This window comes from Triplophysa dalaica, chromosome 11, assembly GCF_015846415.1.
Source record: "Triplophysa dalaica isolate WHDGS20190420 chromosome 11, ASM1584641v1, whole genome shotgun sequence".
Taxonomy (NCBI): Eukaryota; Metazoa; Chordata; class Actinopteri; order Cypriniformes; family Nemacheilidae; genus Triplophysa; species Triplophysa dalaica.
Window position 1 is genome coordinate 5,125,248 of NC_079552.1, and position 12,138 is coordinate 5,137,385.

The window sequence follows — 12,138 nt, forward strand, 5'->3', positions numbered from 1 at the left end:
GCACAGAGGTATTATTAGAGGCACTCGGGCCCTCGGAGGAGACGCCGGGAACGTCGGGCCTAGCAGATGAGATGGGCCACGGGGAGGTGCACGGTTCCATTAAGATGCCATTCACCGAGGGCCTTTGTTATCATTGATCCTAACGCTTTCAGGGAGCGGCGAGACTTACTGATCCATGACCGTCTCATCTGTCTTTCAGGGTTCGAGGGAGCTCGCTGTGAAATTGATAGCGACGAGTGCGTCTCCAGACCTTGTCAGAACCAAGGCCATTGTGTGGATGGGGTCAACAGTTACAGGTCTTTTGTTGCTTTTATTTGTAATTTTAGTTCTCTGTTGTGTTTGTTTTACCTTCGAAAAGGTATGCTGACCTCTGGCCCTGTTACTGTGTGTGTAACAGAAGTAGTTTGCTCAGAAAAGAAACTTTTGGGGGGGGGTGCTTCTTTCATTATTTATTCAACGGCATGTCGTGCCAAGCTTGTGTACTGTTTTTCAAAATTTCCTGAAGTAACAGCATGCAGGTTTGGACTGACATGAGGGTGGTTAAACAGTGACAAATTTGTAATTTGTAGTAGACGAATTTGTAGTAAATGACTACTTGGATACAAAGTGTATTTGCTAGAAAAAACTCCTCCAAATTATATCATAAAAATATGAAATGTTACATGTAAATGCTAAAAAAAAAAATCCTTTAATCTGCATTTCTAGATGTATTGTGGACATTACATTCCATAGTCAATCAAACCTCAGGATCATACATAAGGAATGTGAAAGACTGCCGGCATGACAAGATACATGAAAACTTTGATACGAAAAAATCACAAAAAAATACTTTTTGAACTTTTCCCAAATACATGTACCAATGTTACTTGTGTATAGCTTAAAAGTGAATATGAATTTGTTTTCTTTGCAGTATTTGCGGTCTGAAACAATTCAGAACATCTTTTCTGATATTTTCACATGTTTCTCCAGTTTTAAATTGAAACTATGTTTTTATTTGATATTTGCGAGAAATATTGTTAGTATTTCAGAGAATAAAACAAAAATGATAATTTAAACTAAACACATAATAATAAATACATTCAGAAAATCAGTAAATAAATTTGTAATGATCTCTTAATGTTTTCAGCATAAACACATATCCGAAAATAACACTTCATTATATATAAAATGCAAAATAACAAAAACAATCCAGGTCATGAAAGGTAGTATTATATAGGTATCTTATATTTGTAGCTCTCTTGCTGGAATGGTCTTTTCGGATCATGGCACCGCATTCCAGTTGAATTGAGGTCAAAGCTCTGACTTGACTTCTGTTTATGCTGCTCAGTTGCTCTGCCTGAAGCTGTTCGCTCCCTTAGTTTGCAGTCATTTTCCAGACATTACACTCTGTACATTTATCAGAAATGTCCATTTGGCCTCATTTGTCTGCATGATGTGTTTTTCTTGTAGTGCTTTGGGACACCCAGGTGGTTTAGCAAAAATTAGAGCCACCACCATTTATTTTTGAATATATTTATTTTTAGGAAATGCATTCACTATACACTCATAATTCTATACAGAGTTTCATGCAAACGCAAAATACAAAAACTACAAAAACATTGATAAAGAAACATTGCAATTATTCAGGAAAAGACAGGAAGAAAATGTGCAAAAAATGTCATCATGCATGCAACTGTGGCTGAAACAGATAAATATCCTGAGATCCATAGGAAAATATGGATAAGTCTGATAAGTCATATTGAGGTACATGCAAGAACAATGTATAACACTAAGATATTTATTTTACATATTGAATTAAAGACAATTGTAAGATTTGTATGATTGTATGATCTGTATGATTTATCTGTTGACATTTTAGAACTGCAGGGTTTCACAGTTTAACAACTATAACATGATTCCACTTTTGTCATCTCCATGCAGCTGTTTCTGCATGCCAGGTTTCTCGGGCCGGCACTGTGAGGAAGACATCAATGAGTGCGCCTCCAACCCCTGCCAGAACAGAGGCGTCTGCCAAGACCTAGAGAACAAGCAAGTACCATGGCAACACCAAACTGTTGTTGTTGCGCTTTTTCACTCTGTAGGATACTGCAACCCTCATAAATTGATGATGATGTAGGGGCACGTGTATCCTCTCCCAACTATTTGTTTTTATTAGAAGGCCAAGAAATGAGACAAGTTTGAGAGTAGCCCGTGTGTTATTGTCTAAAGTGCTCCGGTTTACATAAAAGGTCTTTTTTCATCCTTGACATATAAAAGCTGTTGGTCTAAACACAAGTGAGGGAATAGTTCAGCAGGTTAACGTCATACCCGTATATTGGTTTTCCATTGCTGGATCCTCTCCTCGTTGTGCTTTAATGGGAGCCCTAGGGCCACTCTTGGCGTATTCGGGCGGAGGAATCCCAGGGCCAATTTGAGTCCTAAATGGTTTGTCTCCGCTTCGTCCTCCATCATGTACAGACTCCCACGTGACCGCGTGCTCGCAGTGTTTCCGTTTTTCTCTCTTGTTTCCACACAAGCGCTCATTTGACACATTGGGGCTTCACAGGTCTCACAGCAGTACTTTGCTTTGTTTTCAAAGCTTGCTTGTTCTGTTTCTCTGAAGTTTACTGACAGAATAGCAACTTGCTGATATCTGCTTTGATAGTTTTTCAAACCGTTTGTATGTGTTACATCTGGCAAGGTGTTTAAGGAAGGTAAGAACAGCAAACCGGATTTCTGGTCTACTATTATTATGATTGTTGTTAGAATTGATAACATTTACTTGACTTATTTATGTATTTATATAGATGCCTTTATCCAAAGCGGCTTACAGTTGTGGGAGCAAAGTATTCAAATTGAAATGTAAAAAACAACAACCACACAAGTCAAACCCCCAGCAATCATGTCATCTCAAAGTTCAGCATCACAGCATCACAGAAGCACTGAACTGGTCAAGTTTAAGGATGACAGGAAATTTTATACAATATTTGAAGCAAATTACCTTGTCAATCATTTTGTCCAGTGATATTAGTCATGAATAACAAACAAACCTCATATATTTTTGCTGTCTGTCAGACCTTTTCATTTAAGTCAGTCGTGTTTTTTTACTGTCCATTTCCTTTTGATTTTATTTGGGACGCTGAGTCACAAGATTTAAAAATGTAATTTAAATGTAAAATTTTGTAACAACTTAGAGCTTGTAAGTTTAAAATCAATGTAATTTAATATTAAACACAGGTAAAGTATAATAACATGTATTATTATTATATGATTATTTTTAATAATACTTTTATTATTATTAATGTTGATTCACATTATTATAAATATTATTGTGAACACCATTGATGTTAATATTTATATCATAATATAAAAATGACGGTCATGCTACTATCATGATTAGCACTTTGATGAGAATGCATTTGCTACAATCATACAGTAAATGTTCTCTGCTTGACCAATCTACCCTGCTCTGTTTTAAATTTCCAGTTTCCGATGCATCTGTGTTCCTGGATACTTCGGACCGCTTTGCAACCTGGACGTAAATGAGTGTGAATCTTCGCCCTGCCTCCATGAAGGCGTGTGCATCAACAAGCCTGGGGGCTTCGTATGCGTCTGCCCTGCTGGCTTTTCAGGTACAGTACGTCCCCCACGGCCATACCCAAGACACAAAATCAATGAGAGAAACTAGGGCTTATCGCTTCCACGTGGACTCCACGTTCCCCGCGGCTCGAGAGTTTCACTGTGGATGGAACACACAAATAGCTCATCAGCACATTTAGCGGATTACTAATTAATCCCACACTCCCACCTAAAGCAACACACACGCATGGTTTTAACCTTGAGATCCGGAAACAGCTCTTTCACATCAACTTCTGAATTTTAAGCAAGTGTTTCCTCAGCTCCCCACTGCTCTTTTTCTTGCACGGTTTTTCTCTACCCAGAGGGTGATCTCATTCGTATTCGTAGGGATTGGTACATGAAGTCTAAAGTGCTAATTTTTCCATGTTTGGATAAATGTTCAAATGTGTGGTTGATATTATTGACCGGATTAATAATGTGGAGATTATTTTCACTTTAAAGATATAGAATTGGAGTAAAAACTATTTAAAGGTCGGCCAGAGGTGGCATTTTTTTAAACCTTTGCTTTAATGCATAAAAAATAGCTTATGAATTCTATTACTGTAATGTTGTATGAAACTCAAATTGATATGTAATTATAATACAACATTGATAGTATCTACAAACACTAATGAGATCACATTGCTGCTTAGACTCATATTATCTTGTTCAGAAAACTGATATCAATGCTGTTTTTGGGGGGAAATCTCAATCGCCATCAGCCAGCTTGAAGATTAATTTCATTTGTCTCTCCTACCGTATCGTCAATTTATCCTCATCGCGCCGAGGGAACAGAATGAAATCTCGGAGGATCCTCAAACTCCTGGGAAGGCTCAGCCTGACACACGGGTCCTAATTCCCCACAGAAGCCTTCTTTATTATCAGGCCCCTCTCTGTCGTGTAGCAGTCATTACTTTCCTCTCAGCGCTGAGCTCATCTGAGGAAACCGACGCGTCCCTGGAGAGCTCAGGCCAGAGGATATATTCTGGATCGGTTCGGCCAACTGGGGCTCACAGAAAATATTTGCCCTAATAAGATGTGTAACGGCATCCCAACTTCTCAAAGAGGCGGAATCAACGATACAAAAAGCAATATGCGGCCGCCTGCCGCCCCGACGGGTCCTTATGGGTGATCAGTGGCGAAATGATTTTTAAATTGAAATCGTGTGTTGCACAACCATGGCGTATAATGGGCCGTGTTTGGCGAAATTACGTCATTTGGGATTGCGCTGGGATCCGCCGGGTTTCTCTTGAACCCTTTTCATTTGAAGGGGGGGAGAAATAAAAGACATAATGCCTGCTGTTGCTTTTATTATGTGATTATATACAGTAAGTAATTATATACGTAAGAATCTTACATGTATGCAGTTGTTTAAACAGAGCCAGCAACTAGATATATGAAGCTGGGCGACATTTGTGTTATTTGTTTTCGGAGACTTGGAGAGGCATGCACTACGAAAGATTGCACCACTTGTGCACCCACTTCACCTTTTGGAACGGTTCACCCAAAAAATAAAATTCTGTCATCATTTACTCACCCTCAAGTTGTTTCAAAACTGTATAAATGTCTTTGTTATGTATAACACAAAAGAAGAACCTGTTAACTGTCTTAGCCCTTTTTGAACCTACACATGAAAACGCATGTTGGAACTAAAATATCGATAACTCATGAATCCTTTGCAATACAGACTTACCACCGGTCTCGTTTGAAAAAAGAAAAGTAGCTGATTATTGCTTTACAAAAATAATCTAAGCACACTCTTTATAAAAAAGAATCAATTACTCTCCCTACATAAATTATTTTAAAAACACCAAAGAAATCTGTATTATACAGTCTTAGACCAATGATATATAGTTTTTCATGATTCGATTAGAAATCACATGCACAATATTGATGCAAACTTAGGTGTCCCGTATACGGGACGGGTGACAGTTGCATAATGTGGGAAACTAAACAGTTCTGGGGCACCATTGATTTCCACAGTAGATTTTATTTGTTTACAAACATTTCTCCAAATATATTTTTGTGTTTGAAAGAATAACATTTTTTTTACAGGCTTGCAAAAACTTTTCATTAGAAATCAACCAAATCGGGCACACATGCACAGGTGCTGAACTCAAAATGTGGACCGTACAGCTTCACTTCACAATTTCTGCACCTCACTTTGATGTTTTTTGGTTGTTTTTCTGAAAGTTGGTTGAAGAAAGCCCAGTCTATGTATAATTCGCATTTCCCTGTTGCTTGTTTATGTCGTACATGCAAAATTCAAATTCTTCCCACACACAGATCTTTTTCCGCACGTTTGGTGAATTTCACTCTTGTTCCCTCTTCTCCATTGTGTTTATTTTTTTCTCTCCAGCCTTCCTTGCTTCTTATCCTTCCTCAGACATAAAATCTGATAACTCGCTGTGGATTCGAGAAGTTCCTGCAGAGAGGAGTAATAGAGGAGTGGAGGAGAAGATTATATGCTCTTTCTCTCCTCTCACACGAGTAGGCCTACAGTGAGCACCCTTAAGAAAGCCAACATTAGGATTAACCCGACAGCACTATAATCTCTCCCCTCCATGGCTCCTCATATTCTATGAAGTCAAATGGAACGATGCATTATTTGTCAGATCAGACAAGGAAATGCCGATTAAGAGGGTTTGGTATAATCCTGTTAGGAACGCTGACGGCGTAAATCTATTGTCTACGGAGCGAGCAAAGCAGGTGTGGACTTTCCGAAGATCTGCAATCTCGTGCCGTAGCAGCGAAACATGAAGCGGTTGATTGACAGATGTCTTAAAAAAAACGTGTCGGGAACTCTAGTCATGTAGAGACAGAATATCACAGTCTGTGGTTATGTTTTGGGGTTAATGAGATTTTTACAGTTAATTCCTCCCCTAGTCAAAACGCTGACACTTTCTGGTCGTGTTTGTAGATGGCCTGTCGCAGGGAAATAAATTCATTACGGCTTAAACAGCGGGTCAATGTGAAGCGAATTAACAGCGGTGAATGAGCGATTGGAAAAAACACTTTAATTAAAAGACGTACCTTTGTTTATCTTCGTCGCTTTCGAGACGATCCGAATGAGCCCAGCGTGAAAAAACAGCACTAAGTTGAAATGTTGAAAACTACTTTAGTGAGAAATATCACGGGCGAGCGTTTGTTTACTCGCTGTGCGGAGTAATTGAAATAAAGCTTTAATTTACTGTCGGCGTGTGACCTCAGCCGTGGCTCGTGGATTCGCTTTCGCCCGAAGTTAGTGAATTATTTGTGTAGTCAGGCGTGAATTAGGTTTACGTTGCTGTAATATCTGCATATGATTTATAAGGTTTAGGAGATCGGGTTGGCTCTCTATTTAGATGTCTCGGGGCTTTTGGAAAAGCTTCCATTTGTTTGTGTAGTTACGGGGGGAAGAGTAATGGCTGTCTGCTCTTTAGTATCGCAGCTCTTTGGCTCGCGTTTTTATCTTCATCATTTGTCAACCTGTCCCCGGGTGTCTGCTGAGTCTTTCTTGCCTCGGGATTTTACAGGCTCTTCTCTAGTTACTGGATTTACTGGGTTTGCAGGTAAATTATGACCTATTAAGGTGTTTGTTACTGAACCTTTTTGGAGTGGATTTACGTCAACAACTGGGACATAAATCCGGGTTGGGAATAATGTACCTTACACAGTTTTGCTGGTGTTTTGGTTATTTCACCTTGGGTTCCAAACGTCTGTGTATATTTGTGGGTACTTGACACAGAATGTGTCTATTACTTACAATATGACTGTATAAATAGTGCTTTCGGTTTCATTTTTAGTTTTTTGCCCTTTTTTACCTGTGCGTTGCAAAAGCTTGAGACAAATTCATTTGCATGCGTACCAATCTGCGATGCACACCCTCTACAATGAGATAAATTTTGCGTACGTAATTATAAAAGAATAGGCAAAATACATATTTAAATCAATTTAGATTGAGTACAACAGCGTTCCACAAGTACTCCATATCAACCACAGATGCTTGATGTACTTATGTGTATATGCTCTGATTTTGTTCTCCATAAAGGTACGTTGTGTGAAGTGAACATCGACGAGTGCCAATCTAATCCCTGCGGATTCAACGGGAGGTGCATTGACGGTCCTAATGGGTACCAGTGTGTGTGCTCCAGAGGTTTCATGGGCCATCACTGTGAGAGAAATATTGACGAGTGCTCATCCAGCCCCTGTGTTCATGGGAGGTACATTAATCTTGCTGAGCGAGTGCATTTTTTTTCAGATGTGTGATTGTGAGGTTTGCTCACCGCAGCTGTTCTGAGAGAGTGTGTTTTTAAAAGGTAAATATGCCAGCAGTCTGGTTGGATTCGGTAACCACCTTATAATTTGTCATTGCCAGCTGTTTCTTTCACTTCAGTCATTAAACAAAGTTAATCGTGTGATTTTACAAAAAAGTGGTGAAACGTTAAAAAATCACAGTGTTGGTGATACAGATTTTAACATTTCTCTGGATGTTTTTTAAGTTTTTGTTTTTTACATTAAAGACTGCTTACTGTAATGCTAATAATTCAAAAGTGAACGTGAAAGTTTACCCTGAAATGAAAAATTCTGTGATCACTTACTCATCTCTCTTGTCATAACCATCCTGTATGACTTTTTTTCTACCACAGAACACAAAAGAAGATATTTTGAAGAATGTTGTTAATCGGCACCCCTTCACTTGCATTGGTTTGACATCCGTCCATACAATAGTATGTGTGCCGGTGCTGATCTGCTACCAGCGTTATTCAAAGTATCTTCTTTAGTGTTCTGCGGAAGAAAGAAAGTCATACAGGTTTGAAATTAAATAAGGGTGAGTAAATGGCGACAGAATATTCATCTTTGGGTGAACTATCACTTTAAAGGTTCAAATTCAAAAGTGATCCTCCATTGGTTTGCAGCACATAGGTCCAGGGTGCTGATTATGCTCAATTTAAATGTAATATCATAAAATTAAAAGATACATGTGAAAACAGAATCTGTAAACTGTGTAAAATTAAACTACATCTTACACTTTGTTTTTAGGATAGACAATCTATATAGTTGAACTCTTAATTGGTTAAATGAGGAAATGCGCTATAGCCTAGTAAATGTTGCACACATGAATGAACTAGCAACAGATTACTACCAGAAATCATAATGCGAACTCATTGTTTCTTTTCAATGCTTCTGTTGTGTGTATATATAAAGTGTTTGTAAAAAATCACTGCGCAGGTAAATGGGTTTGGTTATGGTTTTGCTGTAGCTTCATTGATGTGTAAAATCATCTTTCATAAATCATAAATAATAAATGCAGAGGTTGGAGGTGTCAGAGCATATAAATGATGGGTTCTTTCATTGCAGTTGTGTGGATGAAGCTGACGCGTACAGCTGTCAATGTGAGGTTGGATGGACTGGAGGCAGATGCGAGATCAACATTAACGTGAGCGTGTTCTCTTTCTGACTTGTTGTAGATAAAACGGCTTAAGTTACAATTGACCTTGTAGATTCACTCTCATAAAGTATGTGTGAAAGAAAAAAGAATTGTGTTATAGAATTATATATGTGTGTCACATTCTTGTGTTATCCATAAATGGATAGTTCACCCAAAAATGAAAATTCTGTCATCATTAACTTTTTCCGAACCTGTATGAATCTGTTTGTTCTGCTGAACATAAAGGAAGATATTTGGAAGAATGTCAGTAACCAAATAGATCATATCCCCCATTTATTCTCTAGTATTTATTTCCCTACTATGGCTGGAAATGGGGGATGAGATCTGTTTGGCTAGTGACATTCTTCCAAATATCTTCCTTTGTGGTAAGCAGAACATAGACATTTATAGAGGATTGGAACAACCTGAGGGTTAGTTAGAATTTTCATCTTTGGTTGAACTATCCCTTTAACTTGAGATGTGTTCAGTTAAGAACAGAATGTGTTATTAGCGGATGGGGTGTTTTACTGATCGCTACAGTTTGATATGCATTAGACTATGTTCTTATGAAATGTTTTTGTATAATGGCTGTTTCACAATTAATCATATTTCAATACATCAGAAAAAAATCTATTTACAATTCACATTGTTGCAAAGCTGTTTTACAGAACAAAAAGTATAGCAATAAGGGCAAAAGTCAATTAAAACCGGAAAATTGTGAAATACATGCATGGTATTCTAAAGATACTAAATGTAAACATAATTTTCTGAAAGGATTTAATCGGCCTGTCATATTCATTCACTATTAAACAAGTGTCTTAAATGGACAGTTCACCAAAAAATTTGAATTCATCATTAACAGAATTTCTTCTTAACAACACAATATAAGATATTTCGAAGAATGTTTGTAACCAAACAACAAGGTCCCCTATTGGCCTCCCTTGTATGGACACAAAACCCTAAGACACGATCTACAATATTTTCTTTTGTGTTCCACAGAATTATGAGTCGTGTACAGGTTTAGACAACAAGTAGGTGATTAAATGGTGACAGGTTTTTTATTTCTGGGCGCAACTCTTTAATATAATGTCTCGCAAAATATTTTTGGGTGACAAATGTAGAGATGCAGACATGACTATTTAGATAATGATTTTTCTTTACTTGGATGCAAGTTAAACAGAAATGGCTTCGGGCCGTGATGTTTGAAGTTTTATCAGTGACAGTAGCTTAAGCTGCCATATTTCATTCTGGAACCAGGAGACTGTCATATATGACTGTTTTGACAGAATACAGAAGCACATCGGGATGTAGTATAGTGTGTACTAGAGCTTTGACACACACTTTTCTGTGGTGGGTCTGATACCTTGTCTACACCGGACACGACAGGCAGAATGCGACATGAAAACCTGCTTGTTCTTAATGGGTTTGTCGCATCGTGCCGCTCCACATCAAGTGTGGACAAAATTTTAAATGATTATGGGTTATAATGGGTTCTAATGCGTTGCTTATGTCTTTTGTCGTGTTGCATCCCGCCGGTCGTGTCCGTTGTAGACACGGTGTGAGCATCTACTTTTGACAGGACATTCTACTTTTTGATGCCCTGTGCTGCCACAGGTGGCTGCTTGTGCCAGCAGCTGTTGACTTGTTTTATTTATGAGTGTTTTGTTATAAGCGGGTTTATTTGCATTATGTTTTCAATAGTTGATTGGTGGCAACAAGGTAAGTGTGAAGATAATTATGAAATGTGTTTCACCACAGTGGACCGAATGAACTGTGGTACTTGGGCAGTCATAGTCGCAACAGGAGGTGTATGTGTTGTAGCGAAGCCAAATCAGGATGGTTTGTTGTAATTTCCTTTTTTGTTGTTGGTGGAATGGAAACGAGAGCATTGCAGAATATATGTTAGATGTTTACAAGACCACCTCTCAAAGTGGTCCATTCTTTAGTGATGCGATTTTTCCGGATGTGTTCAACATACATTATCTAATGTTAATAAATCGAACCTTAATGCTAAAATATTACAGAGTATGAAAATAGGCACATATTAGACACTTGAAATGATAATATAGTCCAGACGCGTTATTGCATTGACGTTAGCATTTCTATAGTCATTTTCTCAGTGAATATACTGTATTTGTTTTGCTATATAAATGTTGTGTATAAATATAGTCATCAATGAGAATGTTTAGACATCATTAAGTTGCTCTTTTTACCTCTCGGACATCATTTATTGTGGGTAATCAGTCCATTCACAGTGGATTCATCACCAAATGTATTTAGCTTCCTGTAGTACGTTCAAATGTCACGCATCAGATTCTGGAGGTGAGTCAACACTGCTGTAGGGCGCAACATTCACAGCCAGTAAAGATCATAGCGTGTTGCATCACCAGCGGAGGAGCACCATGACCACAAAGGTGGTTTGCTCAGGGCGAGGTTCAGGCATTGTTGTCCAGCCATGGTGACCCCTGCAAATTTTGTGTTTTAAGTTGGAGGGATGAACTGTAGAGGTTATAAGGATAGAGCTGGTACAGTAACAGAATTAATCGGTCTGGATCAAATGAAAGGTTGCTGGTTCAGTTTTAGTAGCATGACTCTTAAGCGAGGTGCTTAATGGGATAGTTCACTCAAAAGTGAATATTCTGTCACCATTTACTCCACCTCATGTCATTCCAAACCATGACTTAATTTTGTAGAACACAAAATAAGATATTTTGAAGAATGTTGATGGCACCCATTAACTTCATTTTGGGGTGGTGCCATTGTTTGGTTACCAACATTCTTCAAAATATATTTTTTGTTTTCCACAAAAGTTGAAATCATATACCGGTTTTCAACCATAAGTTCAATTAATGACATCCAGTTGTGGTCGATTTTTTGGTTTCTGCTCTTGCATTTCAATGCCAGTGTTTGATTTTGTTTTTAAGGGAAATGAAGAATGGAACAATAAAAGCATTGTGTTATGGTGTCTGTTAACATTCATAAATGTTCAAACTCCTTCTATTGAAAAGCGTCATCGGCATTTGTTATCACATTCTGCTCAATTTGCGAAGAATTTTTTTTAATAAGTGACACTACAGGAGAATCAAAAGGCAAGTTACGAGAGACTTCAATACAATATCTATATAACACTT

General features: G+C 38.1%; 1 protein-coding gene across 1 annotated transcript in view; it reads left to right on the forward strand.

Moving 5' to 3' along the window:
• The window catches only part of eys (eyes shut homolog), a 172,723-nt gene that overhangs the window by 86,418 nt on the left and 74,167 nt on the right, over positions 1-12,138 (forward strand). The window contains exons 21-25 of the mRNA XM_056760459.1: positions 200-296; positions 1,921-2,028; positions 3,466-3,611; positions 7,628-7,799; positions 8,938-9,016. Of these exons, the coding sequence (XP_056616437.1) occupies positions 200-296; positions 1,921-2,028; positions 3,466-3,611; positions 7,628-7,799; positions 8,938-9,016 (602 nt within the window). The remainder of the gene's footprint in view (positions 1-199; positions 297-1,920; positions 2,029-3,465; positions 3,612-7,627; positions 7,800-8,937; positions 9,017-12,138) is intronic.